This window comes from Ovis aries, chromosome 2 (assembly GCF_016772045.2).
Source record: "Ovis aries strain OAR_USU_Benz2616 breed Rambouillet chromosome 2, ARS-UI_Ramb_v3.0, whole genome shotgun sequence".
Classification (NCBI taxonomy): Eukaryota; Metazoa; Chordata; class Mammalia; order Artiodactyla; family Bovidae; genus Ovis; species Ovis aries.
In genome coordinates this window covers 236387077-236404704 of record NC_056055.1, presented here as the reverse complement: position 1 = coordinate 236404704, position 17628 = coordinate 236387077, and the positions used below count along the sequence as shown (strand labels likewise).

At 53.5% G+C, this 17628-nt stretch overlaps 2 protein-coding genes across 51 annotated transcripts in view; both read right to left on the bottom strand.

Annotated features, from left to right (window-relative positions):
* Positions 1 to 861, bottom strand: part of SDC3 (syndecan 3) — a 38566-nt gene extending 37705 nt beyond the window's left edge. Inside the window, exon 1 of the mRNA XM_042242717.2 lies at positions 594 to 861. Within this exon, the coding sequence (XP_042098651.1) occupies positions 594 to 731 (138 nt within the window). The 5' untranslated portion in view covers positions 732 to 861. The remainder of the gene's footprint in view (positions 1 to 593) is intronic.
* Positions 862 to 13695: 12834 nt separating this feature from the next.
* The window catches only part of PUM1 (pumilio RNA binding family member 1), a 123919-nt gene continuing 119986 nt past the window's right edge, over positions 13696 to 17628 (bottom strand). For all 50 annotated transcript variants that reach the window (XM_012150074.3, XM_012150093.3, XM_060410572.1 and 47 more), the window contains one exon: positions 13696 to 15560. In XM_012150074.3, the coding sequence (XP_012005464.2) occupies positions 15429 to 15560 (132 nt within the window). In that variant the 3' untranslated portion in view covers positions 13696 to 15428. The remainder of the gene's footprint in view (positions 15561 to 17628) is intronic.

The following is a 17628-nucleotide window of genomic DNA, read 5'->3' as shown; positions in this document are numbered from 1 at the left end:
CACACTCAGCATGGCCAGCGGTCTCCAGCCCGGCCGCGGGTGCACACAGACACAATGGGTCACCCTGACACGACCACACGCAGGTAGGGCACGGGGCCCCCATCCACAGGGACGGGCTGGTCCTCACGCCTCATCCTTCACGCGTGCACACCCCACGGGTCCCAGCACCCTCCACGGAGCTGGCCACACACGCGGTCATCCTCACCCACCCCCTCAGGTCACCTTCACACAAGTCACCCTCCTCCCCTCCCCCTCCCAGGGCCGCCCGCCCCCCACACACACCGCCCCCGGCCCTCCTGCAACGACCCTCGGAGGGAAGAACCGAAAGCACACCCTTCCCCCCCGCAGGAGGAGGCGACCCCATTCCCTAAAAGTGGCCGCGGTCTGGGCACACCCACGAAGCACCAAGCCACGTCCGCTCAGACCCGAGACACGCCCAGCGCGGCCCCGCGCCCGGACCCCCGCCGGGACCCCAGGCCGCCCTCGGGGAAGGGTCCCCCCGCCGGCGGGAAAACTAGCCCCGGGGAGGCACGGGTGGTCAGGCGCGGGCTCCCCGCAGGCCGGCGCGGGGCGCGGGAACAGGAGGCACTCACCCCCGCGGCGCGCCCCGCCAGCAGCAGCAGCAGCAGCGGAGGCAGGAGCAGCCCGCGGGCCCCGGGCCCGGCCGCGGCCCCGGCTCCGGCGCCAGCCCCGTGGGCGGCCCCGGCGCGGTGCGGCGGCCCCGGCTTCATGGCGGCGGCGGCGGCGGGCGCCTTTGTTCCCGAGGCGGCGGCGGCGGCGCGGCCCGGCGGCTGGCCCGGCGCGCTCTCGGTCGGGGCTCCGGCTCGGCGGCCCGGCTCCGCCCGGCAGCTCCGCGCCCACGGCCGCCGCGCCCGCAGGAAGCGTGCGCTGCCGCCGGGCCGCCCCCAGCGCGGGGGGCGGGGCGCGGAGGGGCGGGGCCGGCGCTGAGCGCCCCCCCCGCCGCCGGGGTCCCTGCGCGCCCCGCGCTCCGCACGCACCCGCCCGCCGCGGGATCCGGGTGCCGAGGAAATCGCGCGAGCGGGGACGGGTCGCCGGCCTCACTGAACCTCGCTCTGGGGACCGGGACCCGCAGCGCGCGCCGCCCCCGGCCGTCGCGGGGCTTGGAGGGGGAAGGACCCCGCGTGGAGGTGCGGGGTACGACCTGGCTCGTCAGAGTCCGTGCAGATGGGTCTCATCTGCTTGGCCGTGGGTACCCTCCCGCTAAGGGTTCACTGACTCTCCCAGGACCCATCAGCCCCTCTAGCCGATCCACAAGAGGGGGCCACAGGTCATCCGAGTTCATTGGGCTTTGATGTCTCCAGGACACGGATGGGCAGCGGGACCGCAGAGCAGGCCTCAGTCTCCCCTCTGCACCAGCAGGTCACTGGGTGGACAGGCCTGGCCAGGTGCTTCTTCCCGCGCAGCTATGTGACCCCAGGCAGGCGCTGCCCACTCTCCCAGACTCGGATTCTTCACTGTAGGCTGCAGACCCTTCTGCTCCCAGCGCAGGTGGTGTGAAAAGTATGTCCCAGATGGGGGGTGGGGGGAGCAGTGTCCCGAGCTGTGGTCATTTTCCCTTGGGTGCTCATCGTGGGTTCCTCTGTGGCTTTTATCTCCGCCTGACATATGAGGCACTTCGCTTACCCTCTGGCGTCTCCCACCACCACACCAGAGTCCCAGGAGGGCAGCGGCTTGGTCGTCTTGCTCACTGCTCTGTCCCCAGCGCTGCTCTGGTGCAGAACAGCGGTTCAGTGCCGATTCGTTGGATCAGTGAATGTGTTTTCCGCTCACTCCCATCCACCTGTTTTGGAGGAAGAAGGGTATAGATATGCAAAATGATAGGATACTGCAATAGGAACTCCCCAGGTGGGTAGGTGACCAATACGAGACTGGAGCCCTTGGGCTGCAAGGAGATCCAGCCAGCCCATTCTGAAGGAGATCAGCCCTGGGATTTCTTTGGAAGGAATGATGCTAAAGCTGAAACTCCAGTACTTTGGCCACCTCATGCGAAGAGTTGGCTCATTGGAAAAGACTCTGATGCTGGGAGGGATTGGGGGCAGGAGGAGAAGATGTATGAGATGATGGATGAGATGGCTGGATGGCATCACCGACTCGATGGACATGAGTCTGAGTGAACTCCGGGAGTTGGTGATGGACAGGGAGGCCTGGCGTGCTGCAATTCATGGGGTTGCAAAGAGTCAGACACGACTGAGCGACTGAACTGAACTGAAGCCCCTGGTCCATGCCAAGTACTTAACATGAGTGACCCCATAAAGTAGGTGCTGTCAATATCTCCACTTCCTAGATGGGAAACCGAGGCCTGGAGAGAGAAGATTATTTGCTGGCCCTGGCCGGCTGAAAGTCTCTGCTCCCAGCCTCCCTTTCCCCAGACCCAGTGCAGGGCCTGCCGTCAACAAAGGGGAAATCATTGAGCTGAAACTGGAACAGTTCCCCCCAAGGAACAGGAAACTGAAACCAGGACTGATGGAGCCAGTAGGGGAGAGTGCCGGGTGTGGACCTGAGGAACAGACCCTGGCACCAGCCATGGTTTGGGGTGTGGGATGAATCTGGACTGGTCCTTCTAGGGGCTTGAGAGGAGGGTCAAAGGACAAAGGTCAGTTCAGCATCAAGTGGAGCTTCATTAGGCGTTCCCTGCAAGGGAGCTCACGAGAGCCTCATCCAGATGCCCTTGGACAGAGATCTGAAGAGGAAGTCAGGGCAACTTTAACACTCTGAGATTCAAAAATCCCTAGGACTTCTGAGCTCCCAGCCTCTGGGAATCCCATTGCCAAACCTCTAGGAACTCTGACCATAGGCCCCTTGGGAAGATGGCTGGAGAGGGGCTGACGGGGCCCAGTAGAGGGGGAGCTGGCTCCAGTTGAGGCAGCACTGCCTGGAGTTAAAGAGCTCCGACTCAACTGGGCAAACACTTGGGTTCAGACCTCCATTCTGTCAGCTGTGAGCTGGGTGACTCTGGATGAGTGAGTTTACCCCTCTAAGCCTCAGTTTCCCAACTGTAATGTGGAAAACACGACCACGTGGTCACTCACTCATTCATCATCCAAAGATAAAGTGGGTGCCGTGGGTGCCAGGCCCAGGGCCGCGTGCCAGGCTGTAAAGATTAAAGGAGCTCTTCTGGCCGTTGAACTGGGGGTTCAATAAAGGTGGCTCAATCATGTCCAACTCTTTGCGATCCTATGGACTGTAGCCCACCAGGCTCCTCTGTCCATGGAATTCTCCAGGCAAGAATACTGGAGTGGATAGCCATTCCCTTCTCCAGGGGACCTTCCTGACCCCATGATCAAACCCTGGTCTCCTGCATTGCAGATGGATTCTTTACCATCTGAGCCAACAGGGTGGCTGAAATGATGCTTATTAAGTAAGGGACCCAGATACAAGGATAGTTACTTCCCAGAGGAGCTGCCACAGGCCCAGGGAACAGACTGGGTCTGAGAAGCCCCCAAAGGGCAGACTTGGAGCCAACAGGGTCAGGGTAGGGCGTTTGAGACGCCAGATATCCGCTCTGTATAAGGAGGGACTTTGGAACAGCTGGAACTGGCCACAGATGGCACTGGCTACTCTGAGAAGTAGTGAGCACTCTAAGCAAGTAGACGAGGCTCAGAAAACTAGCCATCAGGGAGGCCATTAAGACAGTCCCCATGCACAGAATGGGCATGGCCCACCTTTAGAGGTCCCTGCCAGTTCTGAGACTTCTGGAAGCTGTGGCCCTCTTCCCTGACGCCCCAGGGAGGGGGCAGGCTCTTTGGCCTGGGCAGGCCCAGAGCGCCCCCTGCCGCACCTCAAGAGATACTAGTCCCAGCCCAAGCTGAGCCGTGTCTGAGCCCCGAAGGTCTCATTCAGCCCCTAACCCCTCCCACCTCCCCAGCCTCGCTCTCCTTGGTGTTCACAGCTGCACACACAGCGTTCCAGCGCCTGACGTTCCATGCGGTCAGCACCCCCCTCCCCATGGCTACCTGTGCACTGGAGCCGCACCCCAGCTTCTCAGGGTCTCCCTTACCTGCGATCACCATCCACACAGGCATCTGCTCCGCCCCACTCGGACAGCAGAACTCCTGTGGCCCGCTTAGCCCCTCGGGGGAGCCTTCCTGACTCCCTCAGGTGGGGCTTAACCCCCACCGAGCCCACCCACGCCCAAGCCAGCACCCTGGACAAGACCCAAGCTTGCCCTCCCAGCCCTTTCAGTCTCTACTCTCTGTCACTCCCCGCCCCACTCCCACACCCACCCACCCTAAGTGGGAGGCCCCAGTACCCCCAAAGGACAATGGAGCAGAGCTGATTAGACACCAGGCGCGGCTTAAAAATGCACATCGCCTGCAGAGCAGCTTTATCCCCACTTTACAAGGGACGACCCACAGCCCAGAGAAGTTAGGAGATGTGTCCAGGGTCACCCAGCTGGTGAGGGAGAGCTAAGCTCTTGACCCTGCTCTCAACAGTAACACTGCAAAGGCAGGTCCAGAGGTCTGTCAAGGGAGGCATTTGATGAGGGAGGTTAAGAGGCGGTGAGGTGATTCGCACCGTCACATGGACACAACCAAGTTGTGGATGCACTCAGAGGAGCCTGGAGACCAGACGACCCAGCTACAGGCGCGCAGAACGCCAGGCCTCACCACCCACCCCATGCAGGCCTTTCTTTGCCCTAGCCAGGCCGCCTGGCTCCAGCAAGGCAGCAAAAGGGAAGTGGAGGCCTCCGCCGGAATCTCTGAGCTCCAGGCCTGTGCGGCATTTCCAGGCCTGGAACACAGGAGCTGCTCGGCAATCGTTGCCTGACTCCACCTGCTCCCAGAGGTTTGGCTAAACAGACCAGCTTTTTGGAACTCATATTGCCTTGAGATGATGAGAGCCAGGACCTCCTGAGGGCTTGCCCTTCGCCAAACACCATCCAGGGCACCTGCCAGCGGCGCCCTCCCTACTCCTCTTGCAGCCCAGGATTCGTGTACCACAAACACACTTGCCTCCTAGCGTCGTTGCCCAGAGGAGTCTAGCAGTGACGCCTGGCACGCGAGGAGCAGGATGCATGGGTTTGCGCCTTCCTTGGTCACCAGTTTCCAGCTGGGGAAACTGGGGCCCTGAGAGTCTTAGGTGACTGGCCCGGGGTTGCACAGCCAGGAAGTTAGGGGGCTGACAGGGGTCCGCTGTGCTCTTCCCTGTGGCCACACAGGGGACTTTATGATTCTCACCAGCCCTCCAACTCAAGGCAGTCACAGGTGTGGGAAAAGCAGTCTTTGCCTTGCCTCGGCTTCCCCTGACTCCCCCTGCCGCTCCGCACCTACCTTCTCCCATCATAACTTCCCATCTTGCCCAAGACTCACGATGGAGCCAGAGCCCGGATTTGCTTCTGAGAAAAGCCCAAATGACAGACGTCCTGACATGTCATTGACCCCAAAATCAGGAAGTGAAAGAAGGTTCTGGCAAGAAGGCTCCGGGTGGAGCCCACAGAGAGAACTTGGGAAGGCTCGGGCTGTCTGTCTGCTGATCCAGCAAGTAGAAAAGTCACGGGATAAGCTGAGTGGCTGCTGGGAGAGAGTCTGCAGGGCCTGGGTGGGAGCGGGAGGGCTTGGCCCCCATCTGGGGGGAGCCCCCTGCCCGCCAAGGGGCCTGCCTGTGTGAGGGTCTCAGAAGGCCATCCACGGGCCTTTCCTGAGCCCACCGTGTGCCAGGGACTTGAAGGCACTTCTCCTCAAGATGAAGAGTGGGTGATGCCCCTGGGCACACAGCTGCCAGGCATGGGGCTAGGATTCGAACCCAGGCCTCTCCTAGGTCTGTGAGCTCGGGGGTTGCAAACCAAGGACCCACAGGGTTCTTGGGAGGCCCCTCGGGCAGGTATGGAGGCGGAGGAGAGAAGAGGGGTAGAGAGGAAGTCCAATTCTGTTTCAGATGAGTGACCTGGGAGCCAGAGAGCAGGCCTAGGCTGGTCACCCGAGAGGGGAGAGCAGAGGTCACAGAGACCCCAAGTGGGGCAGGTGGATGCGGAAACCTTGTTTCTGGGTCCATCTGGCCCAGGTGCCAGACCAACCGGGGCCCAGGGGGAGGTGGAAGGGGAGGAGAAATTGCCTAAAACAACTGTTCCAGGAGAGAGGCTCGGACCTCAAGCTGGGTGGGGATGAAAACGGGGGTGGACCCAACTCTGTGGGACCCAAGTTTATACAGTTTGAGGGGATCATGAATACAAGATTAGGGACTGGCTTTGGAAGGGGGTTGTGCCGGTGAGGGTCCCCAAAGCTTAAGCTTCACGTGTTTTACATTCGTCTGAACAGAAGCCCACAGCCCAGCCAGGTACCCTCAACTGAGTCCAGCAGTCAGCAGAGGAGCCTGGGCAGGGAAGGGTTAACCCCGCTCTGAGGGCTCGGTATCCTGGGGGGAATATAGGAAGGCTTCATGGTGGTGGCACCTCCACTGAACCATGGTGGGCCCACCTCTGAGAGTGGGTGCTCTGAAGTGGTCGCACTCGAGGCTCCGCCCCCCTCAGAGTAGGGCTCCTAAAGCCTTGAGCTCGAGCTGGAGGCTTCCAATGTCATTATGTGTGGACGAGGCCAAGAAGAGTCTGGAGTTTTCTTGCTGCAACCTAGAATGACAATATGTAGGATCTTGAGTTGCTCTCCTCACTTCCCCTCCTTCATCTGCCCATTTCACAGGTAAGAAAACTGAGGCCTGAAAAAGCGGAAGTGACTGATACACAGTCAGCCTGTGGCCGAACCCAGGAGGCTTCATCATCAGCCTTGGGCTTTGCTTTACCCACGCTCCTCTCCTCGACCGATTGCTCTGTGGTTTGCAAAAACTCGAGGTAGGACCAACCCCATAACAAAGACCTCATTCATGTCCAAGACTCTACCCATGGTGGCCCCTTCTAGCCAGTCCAGGGTCACAGGGCTCGGAAGTGGCTGTTGGGGCGGGGGGAGCACACACCTGCCCTCTTCCCTTTGAGTGGGGAGGGGAGGGAAAGAGGGGAGGGGTCAGCAGGAGGAAGAAGAAAAGGAGACCGGAGGAGGAGACACGGGCCCTGCCGTACCAGAAGCCTTTTCACTCACACGCCCCCGTTCCTGGGAACATTTGGAGTCATTTTCCTGGAAAAAAAAAAGCCTCTCTAAAAATATATTTTCTTTCTCACCTCATCCTGGGGCTAGAGCAGCCCAGCTGGGCAACAACCAAAAAACCTGGTGGAGGAGAGTGACCTGGAATTGGAAAAGGGGTGGGTGTGAGGGGAGAGTGAGGTGGACCGAGGGGGCCGGAGACCCTCCTGACCCCACGCCGATGGAAGCGGAGAGAACACGACCGTCACCAGGACACGTCATGCATGTTGTGGGGCTTTCCTCTTTGAGACCTCAGAGACCAGCAAAGCTCGCCCTCAGGTTCCTGAGCCCCTGCAGAGGGCCAAGTAGGCACAGATCTAGGTGCTGAGGGAGCTGCCGTCCCAGGGCTGGAGGTGGGCAAGGAGCAAGGACAGTCAGTCCTCCGCATACGTGGATTCAGCCTACCTCGGATGGAAAATATTCAGGAAAAACAAATTCCAGAAAGTTCCCAAAAAACCAAACCTGAATTTGCTGCAACTATTTACCTGGCGTTTACATTGCATTAGGTATTTTAAGTGTCAGTCGCTCAGTCGTGCCTGATTCTTTGAGACCCCGTGGACTGCAGCCCACCAGGCTCCTCCGTCCCTGGGATCCTCCAGGCAAGGACACTGGAGTGGGTTGCCATTTCCTCCTCCATGGAAGCATGGACCTATGCAAATATTTATGCTGTTTCACATAAGGGACTTGAGCCTCAGTGGATTCGGGTATCCACAGGGGTCCTGGAACCCACCCCCCAGGGATGCTGAGAGGTGACTGTAACCGCATTCATGTGGGACTCATGGCTCCTTGCTCCGTTCCTCACCCTCTGTGTGCCCCGAGCAGGTCACTCGTCTCACCCTGGATCTCAGTCCTTTCATCTATAAATGGGTCAGATCTGGGAACACCAAACTTAATTCCCAGCTCCCAGCGTGGGGCCCTGGGATGGGGCATGTCCGAGGGCAGAAGCGGGGAGGGTCTTGGGCCCCTGGGCTCTGAGGAGAGGAACTCTGGGTCCAATCCTAGCTCTGCTACTTCCTGGCCAGTGACCTGAGACCACCGTCTTCCCGTGGAAGTTGGAGTAACTGCTCCCTCCTCCCAGAGTTGGAGGCAGGTGAACAGGTAACAAACACAGGGCAGCACCCTGCTCAGGGCATTGGCCAATACTGGCCATTATTTTCCAGTCATTCCTGGCTTGGTCCACTCCAGGCCCAAGGGGTGTGGGCCAGGGAACCCTCCTGAGCCTGAGAGACAGAGGCTGACCTAGCCCTGGCACAGGACAGCTGTGGTCTCCGGGGAGTCCCTGGCACAGCCGCACCCCAAGACACGTCTCTACCCGGGGCTCCAAGGAGCATCAGGAAGTTTCCTGGAGTCCTCGCAAGGGGGCAGCTGGTAGGGGTGGCGTGGCCAAGCTCTCCAAGGCCAAGACAGAGCAGGGTAGCATGTGCCTCACAGGAGAAATGAGAGAAATGGGCCTTCTGATGTGCCCAGAACCATCCTGGCCTACACCAGTGTTTGTGCTGTGCATTAGTTATCTACAGCTGTGTAACGGATGACCCTCAACACAGTCACTTAAAACAGCGACACGCACTGACTGTCTCACCCAGTTTCTGTGGGTCAGGAGTTCAGCGGCAGCTGAATAGGTGGTTCTGGTTTGGGGGGTCTCCCATGAGGCTGCAGTCAGGATGTCATCGAAAGCTAGAAGAGGGCTGGAGGCTCTGCTTGCAAGCTGACAAGTGTGACTGGTGTGTTAACCCTGGTCAACAGCAGGGGCTCTCAAGTCCCTATTACCGACCTTGCCGCAGAGTGTCGCCTACAAAGTGTCCCAGAGAGAGCAAGCTGGAGCTAGTGTCTTGTGTGGGGGAAGTCACACCCTACCCTTTGCACAATGTCCTATTGTTTGCAGGCAGCCCTCTTCCATGCAGAACACATGAGGATAAGAACATCAGGAAGTTGGGGCCACCTGGGAGGCTGTCTCCCCATGAGGTAATAATTCAGTGCAACCACTTTCATGCTTAAAATTGTCCCAGTTTAGAGGATAAATTAGTCACCCTTGTGAAAATTCCAAGGTCCCCAACATAGCAGGGAAAAATAGGGCAATAATAATAATAGTAACAGCTCTCATGTGTGGCTTGCATGTGCCCAGCTCTGTGTCGAGTGTTTCCAGAGTGCCCTAGGAGGTGGAAGGACTATTATTTTCCTGTATAAGAGGATAAATGACTCACAGCAGTCCCAGAGGGCTGGTAGAGCTGGGATTTGAAGCTAGGCACCCGTGGGTCATAAAAGGCTCAGAAGTTTTCATTGTATGAAAGCTTTGATGCATAAGCCAGAGGTGTAGCCCCTAGAGAGGCACTAGGGCCCTGGGTCACACTGACAGAGGCTTGGGGCCACCCTTTATTTTGGGGGGCTCCAAAATCACTGTAGATGGTGATTTCAGCCATGAAATTAAACGACGCTTCCTCCTTGGAAGGAAAGTTAGACAACCTAGACAGCATATTAAAAAGCAGAGACATTACTCTGCCAACAAAGGTCTGTCTAGTCAAGACTATGGTTTTTCCAGGAGTCATGTATGGATGTTAAAGTTGGACTATAAAGAAAGCTGAGCACCGAAGAATTGATGCTTTTGAACTGTGGTGAGACTCTTGAGAGTCCCTTGGATTGCAAGGAGATCCAACCAGTCCATTCTAAAGGAGATCAGTCCTGGGTGTTCATTGGAAGGACTGATGTTGAAGCTGGAACTCCAATACTTTGGCCACCTCATGCAAAGAGCTGACTCGTTTGAAGAGACCCTGATGCTGGGAAAGATTGAAGGGAGGAGGAGAAGGGGACGACAGAGGATGAGATGGTTGGATGGCATCACCGACTCGATGGACATGAATTTGGGCGGGAGGTGGTGATGGACAGGGAGGCCTGGCTCCTGCAGTGTATGGGCTCACAAAAAGTCGGACACGACTAAGCTGAACTGAACTGAACTGAACTGGGGCCACCCTGCTCACAGGACCAGCTCTCTGGCCTCATACCAACCCTGTAAGAGTGGCAGGGCCGGGCTACCGTGCCAGGTGACAGTTGGGGAAACAGACTTGCCAAGCGGTTACACGTGAGTCCAAGGCAAAGCTGTGAGCCAGATACACTGCCATCCCAAGCCAGAGTGAGGGACTAGCCATCTGCCCAGCAGAAGCTGGGGAGGGAGGGAAGTGGAAAGCTTAGTCTTAGGGCACATGCCAGACTTCAGGTCCCTGGATGGGACTCTTCACTCCTGAGCCCCCCAAGCCAGGGAATAGCCATCCCAGCACTCACCCTGGACCCTTGAGCCCTTAGGCTTCTAAAAGGCTTTCTTTAGGCAGCAGCACCCTCGTGTGGCTACTACTAGTAACTACATGAAGCCACAGGTTTCCTCCCTGTAAAAATGCTTCACTCTCTAGCGCCTCCTGCCTGCAACGCTAAGTCCCTTCAGTCCTATCTGACTGCCACCCCGTGGACTACTGTAGCCAGCCAGGCTGCTCTGTCTAGTGCCTCACGCTTCTCCAAAAACTCAACTAGAAAAGAGAGACCAGCTATCCCTGGAGCTGATGGAAGGTGGCAAGAGCAAGACGGCATGGACAGAGCACTGAGCTTGGTTTCAGGAATCTTCAGATAAAATGCCATTTCCTTCTCCAGGGGATCTTCCCAACCCAGGGATCAAACCCAGGTCTCCTACATTGCAGGCAGACGCTTTACTCTCTGGGCCACCAGGAAGAGTAGTCTCCTGGAGAAGGAAGGTGGCAACCTACTCCTGTACTCTTGCCTGGAACATCCCATGGATGAAGGAGCCTGGTAGGCTACAGTCCATGGGTTTGCAAAGACTTCACTTTCACTTTATCTTGCCTAAGGCTTTCAAGAGGATCAAAGGCATCCAGATATGAATGTGCTCTGTAACCTGTCAAGCCCGGTGTGATGGAAGGATTCTGTTGTCATCAAAGTGCGATGGACGGACATGTTGGAGGGACTCATGGTGGAGGTCTAAGAGACCAAGAATGTCGGTCTCCATATGGTTGGCAGCCCAGGACCTCATATCCTTGGATGGACTTGTTAGCAGCTGGTACTGGCAGTCAGTCAAATAAGGAGGTTCAGCCTGCACCCTGAAATGCAAGCCTGCAGAGGGAGGGGTCCACCCCAGCCCCAATCCCTCCCAGGAAATGCCAAGGGAGAAAGCTTCAGGCCAAGCATTGGTTTGATCCAAAGACTTGCATCAGAACCCAGCACTCATTTCCATATCTACAAGATGAAAACCACCACATTCCTCGAAGGACTGTTGTGAGAAATGAGAACATGTAAAAACGCTCTCTTGGGTGCCTGGCCCAGAGTTAGTTCATGACGAATGACTTTACGTCCCCGGTGGCTCACATGGTAAAGAATCTGCCTGTGATGTGGGAGACCCAGTTTCGATCTCTGGGTCAGGGAAGATCCCCTGGAGAAGGGAATGGCTAACCACTCCAGTATTCTTGCCTGGAGAATTCCATAAGCAGGAATTTTGACTCCATGGAGTCAAAAAGAGTCGGACACGATTGAGCGACTAACACTTTTAAACTTCTTTACATAATGGACAAGGATTGTTTGATTCACCAAAACCTGTGCACAAACATTTGGAGGAGTGCTATTAAAAGGTAAAAAACAATATCATTTATTGCACCAATGTGCCAGGCACTCTGCTAGGCTACGTAATTCAGTTCATCCTCACAGCCAATCTTGGACATGAAGTACTGTTTTCCCCAATTTCACAGAGAAGAAAATTTGGACTCAGAGAGATGACCCAGTAATAAAGGGCAATTGGGATGAAAACCTGTATTTTTCTGACCAAAAAGGCCTCAAAGACACAGGGTTGAAGTTAAGATGGTGGAGGTATCACATTTCCAACCTAGCACCTTGCTTTCTTACCACTAAAAAACACAGAACATTTCTCTCTAAATGCTGAGTAAAAGGAGAGGGGAAAAAAAGTACAAAATCTAAGTATAACTAGTCCAGGTAGAAGAGAACACCTACATGAGTAGCTCTTCAGTTGCAGGCACTTGACATGTTTATTTTTATTTTCTGCCCGAGTCCTAGCTGCAACACGAGGGGTCCAATCCCCCAACAAAGGATTGAACCTAGGTACCCTGCATTGGGATCACAGTCTTAACCACTGGACCAACAGGAAAGTCCCTTGACATGTTTATTAACAATTCCATCTTACTTCAGCTTCATGAGGTATTACTTCAATCTTAGAGAAAAGGAAACTGAGGACCAGAGAGACAAAATTACCACCTCAAGGTCACAGACTGTAGACTCATGGGAGAGAAAGAAATCCAAGCCTCTTGTTTTGCCTGCTTTGTTCACGGGCTCTGCAAAGGTCCAGTAAAACCATAATTGTCTAAAAGCTGTTAATGTTCCACAATGTAAGAACCACTTCACATACACGCAATTGATGGCCTTCCATCCATTTCCAGCAAGGAATTCGGTTAAAGATCAGGTAAAGGGACTACCCTGGTGATCCAGGGGTTAAGAATCTGCTTTGTGATGCAGGGGACGGGGGTTCGATCCCTGGCGGAGGAACTAAGATCCCACAGGCCACAGGGCAACCAAGTCCGCACACCTCAACTACTGACCCCTTGTGCTGCAATTAGGTAAGTCTACGTCCCCCAACGAAAGCTTCTGCGTGCCGCAACTAAGACCCGACACAGCCAAATAAATATACAAATGCTTAAAAAGTTCAGGTTAGGGTTAGGGAGCCACATTTGAACCCTGGTCTGATTGCAGAGCCACGCTACTCAGAGTCACACACACCTCCAGCATGCTATCTCTATGGCCTCGGAAGAGGGTTCGGGAAAAACTCCATCACAGCTGCTACGGCAAAATCAGGTTCTGGACTTGAACCCTCCACTGTCTCAGCTCCTTTTCCCTCCGTTTCTTCTCAGACCACAGGGGCTGCTAGTGACCCTCCCTCACCCTTGGGCGGGGACCCTGGGAAGTCCCTGAGGCTCCACTTCCAGTGCCCCTGGCTGAGCCCATCCTGTCGTTGCCAACCAAGTTTCAGTGGTGGTTTCCTGCCAAAGCTGCTCGTGGAGCAAAGATGGTGAAGAAGGGGAGGGGGGCATTTCTGGCACAGATGGCGGGTATTTCAGTGAGCTAGAGCCTCCTGAACTCACTGCTGGAAGAGGTCCCCAATGTGATACTAAGAAGAGTGAGCTAGGGACAGGAGCAGCCCAGCCAGGAGAAAGGAGAGGGGACCTCAGGGCCAGGAGGCCTTCCCTACCACCCTGCCTCAGAAAATGAGGAGACATTTAGCTTAGCCAGGAGACATTTATAATCTATTGGATTCTAATACAGGCCCTTTGGGCTCGCAACAGGTGCAGAGCTCAGAGAGTGCAAATGAAGAGAACCAGGCAGATAGCGGGGGTCAGGGCTTTTGAGGATGCTCCCTGTCATGGGCACCCAAGAAGGTGAATTTTTCTGATTTTTCAAAAGAAGTTGGACATCGTGATGCATGTGGGATGTCTCTGATAAACCCTCTCACAAAACAAAAACAAAACAGAAAGAAAGAGACACAAACAAGGAAAGGGCTGTCTGCTCTGGGGCACTATACTGGAAAAAATAATAATAGTAATAAAGCACAAACTCAGATTCCAAAGTTCTGTATTTTTCAAAATAAAGATCACACATTGTTTAGAGACAATCTACACAAGAGTTACAAAAAATAGTTGCCCAGGCATAAGCATACACAGGTTTGTTAATTATACACATATGGTTACAAGTGTGCTTGCAAAAAAGTTCATTGGAAATATACACAAGGCTCTGAAAATGTACACCGTGTAGTGTTACAATTCTATATTCAAACAAGGAAAATTGACAGTATGTTACATTCACTTACAAGTAGACAAAATGCAAAATACAGTTCATCTTCTGTACAAAAAGGAAGGGCAATTCACACTTTACAAGGTGAGAGGGGCTCTGATTGTAAGGAAAGTTAGGGCGGGGTTGAACTTTGCACGTCCTTTTGACTGTCACAAAATAAGCAAAACATTACTTTTTTAGGATAAAAAAAAAAAAAACCACTAGTGTGAACTGAATCATCTTGAATAACATTTAGGAAGGATCTCGCTACTATCTGACTAGGTGACAAATAAAACCAAGCTATTTTTTTTCCTTTTTAAAAGTTAACTAGGCTGTATAAAGAACATTTATTCCTTCAAAAGAAAAAAAAAATTTACTTCTGGTTGAAATTACAATTTACAATATACAACACTATATGCTACGACCATAAAAGGTGTGAATATACACTGAATGCACAGGGCTGGCTAATTTTCTTTTCTTACCAAAAAACGTGTTTATGTTGATTCAAACTTCTCCACATTTACATTACAGGTATACAAATGTACAATTGTACAATCAAAAGTATGTTCGACTACTAGGGTACATTATAGATACAGATTAGACATCAAAACAAGAAAATACTACAAATTTGTATATATGCAAAGTCTACACCAAGTATACACTATATATTTATAGAAGCAAGACCAAAAGCAGAGTTGGATTTTTTTTTTTCTCATGCTAAATAATCAGATTTTTGCCTTTCAATGTTAACAGAAAAAAATCCAGTAGGCAGTAAACAATCATACCTGCCCGGCCTTGAAAGACATTCTGGGTGCTCACATCTCCTCCTCACAAAACGGACTACACTATTTTCTTCAGCATAATAGTCTCCAAAAAAGGCAATTTTCAGAAGTTTCATAAACTTAATGTCATAAACTGAGGCTTTTGCAACTCTGAAATGATTTTCATTATATATATATATTTATATATATATATTTTTATAAACATTGTTAAATGCCAGTTTGGGGTCATTTAACTAAAATTCAGACTTCTCAGGGTTTTTTTTTGTTTGTTTTTCTTTTTTACTAAAATGAGGACGTGGGGAAGAGCTATTTGCAAAACTTGCCAGTGAGGCAAATGAGTTAAAAACTTTTTCTTTTTTTTTTTTTTTAACTTTTTTGTTAAACCAACCACCCTGAAAGTTTCCACACGTGGAATATAGATACAACATTGAACAAAATATGTGGCCTCCCATGTACACTGGTTACCTATGTACAAGTATCCTATACACCAGTAAAACAACAGGGCAATTAGTCAATTAAAAAAAATAATTAGTACATGTTATGTGTAATAAAATTAAACAAATTTACAAAGGCTTTTCCACTTGTGGATTTGATTCCTTTTTTGGGGAGGAGAGGGTAATCCTGGAGCAACCATTTACCCATTTTTGGATTCTACACTGGAGCATTTCTGGTTGCTGGTTGGATTCACCAGTGGGCCGTGAGTTCAGTGGGAATGAGGGCACGGGGTGACACTGCCTCAGATGATACCATTAGGAGGGCCACAGATGGGCCCCAAGTCAACGCCATTCTTCATGTAGTATTTCTCCAGCTTGGCCAGGATGTGCTTGCCATAAGTGTACTTGCGAAGAGTCGCGATGTGGGGCCGGATCTACAGAGAAAGCACAGTCTGTGTTACTCTGGCCGGGGACAGGCTCAGGGGGCTCCAGGGTAACTTGCCCCTGGACACCACGAGGTACCAACAGGTACACAAACCCCACAAGCAACATCTTTCAGCAGCTCAGCCTGAGCACCTGAATTCACGAGCTACACTGACGCAGCAGATGAGGAGAGCAGCTCCTGTCCTGAGCGCTGATGCAGGAAGTGAGGGCTCTGGAGGTCGGACAACCACAGACCACTTCCAGGACAGCGTGTGGAGACTGGCATCCCGTGACACAACCACACCATCCACCGCCGGACGGCAGCCCCTGAGGGAGCCTCTCAGCCCCACGGCTCTCCTGAGCAACAGGGGCTGCTTTCTGGGGACCACGAACCCTTGCCCTCATCACCTGACCCTGCTCTCCAGCTCACAGTGAATCACAGAAAGCTACTAATGATAATAAAAACGATTAACACAAGCCAAGAACCGTCCACTTTGAAGCCTCGTAAGAGAGGTGTGATCATCCTCGTTTCACTGACGAAGACATGGAGGCACGGTGGCTAAGTCACTCACCTAAAGTCCGACAGCCCCCACTGTCTGGCTGCTCCTCTCACAGCTCTGCTCCAGCCTCACCCTTCACCTTAGCCCTACGAGCATCTCTTCTGTTCCCCGCTGCCCACCCCCACCCTGGGGCAGACCCATACCCGCAAGTCCCGTGCATCCCACACAACTCGGGAGGTGCTTCCTCTCTGGAACCACCTTTCCTTGTTGGTGACCTCACAGAGCCTTCTACAGACCTCAGCTACAACACACTGCGTTCAGAATCATTTGTGGAACCACCAACATGCCACAAAGACAGTGAAGACCCACAATATTGCCCTGCTTCCCCATCACAGCTCCCCAGGTACTCACTCAACACAGGACAACATGCCAGGGAAGAGGGACACTCTCAAGCCTGAATGTTCCATGCAGACTGCTTTGTCTGTTTAGTTGTGCCCTCAAAGCAAGGAAGGGTCAGGTGGCTCCAGAAACCACCTCTGTAACCCACACAGGACACAGACCCGTATTAGCTTTACACTCTCACCTAGGAGCCAGCCTGGGAACCGTGCACAGTCCTTGGCTCCAACTCTGAGCTTTGGCACCCAGACCATCTGCCCAACCCTCCTAAATAAACTCACTTGCAGAAAGGACACCACACTTCCATTTGGGCTGCAATCACGACCACACACATAGCTGATGCTTTGGTCCTTAGTACTTGAGGCTCCAAACCCCTTGCTTTTGGCAGCTCTGCTTTGGAAACTAAGTGAAATTCAATTCCTTCACCTGTCTGTCCCCAGGCCTGGCCCACTGATGAGGCCAGCCACCTGACCTCCGCATCTGCCTTCTTCTAGACAAACACCAACAATGTGCAACTACAACACCGCTGAGCTCCCTCCTGCACTTGATCTAAAGGGAAATGGAAAGCAGCCTGTTCCCCTCAATGCTGCCTCTCCCTAAAATGGGTATGCCTAGCTGTGAAAGAGTTCAAGTCAGGCTTTTCAGATTCTTAGGACTCCCCCTCCCCTCTCAACTCCCTCAATCAAACCAGCTGTGAAGCCCCATTCTGTCCACTCTTCTTGAATCTCAAAATCGCCACTCCCCTCCTGGCTTAACTATTTCAACAATCCCCTGTCCAGCCCTCAACTGCCTCCTTTCCTCCAAGGTACTCATCAGCCAGGACCACTATTTGAAATGTAAACGTGACTCTGGCACCACAGTCCTGTCCCACTGAACCTGCTGTGCTTCTCCATTTAAATACGCCGCCTTGCCTCCCACTTCCAAGCCTGCACACACTCGGTTCCCTCCACCTGCAAAGGTTCAGGGCTTTTTTCAAATATTGCTCTCGCAGGGAGCCTTCTCTGTACCCCCATATCAGAAGAGGCATCCTTCCACATTCTCAGGGCCCTCCCCAGTATTTCCCCAGCGTCAGTTTAACTGTCTACAACACAGTGCCCTGGTGAAAGGAGAGCACATGTGCTTGTAAGTACCTGGCAAATGAATGAATTCCCAATGTACTCTGTGTCACCTACATTCCCTCCGC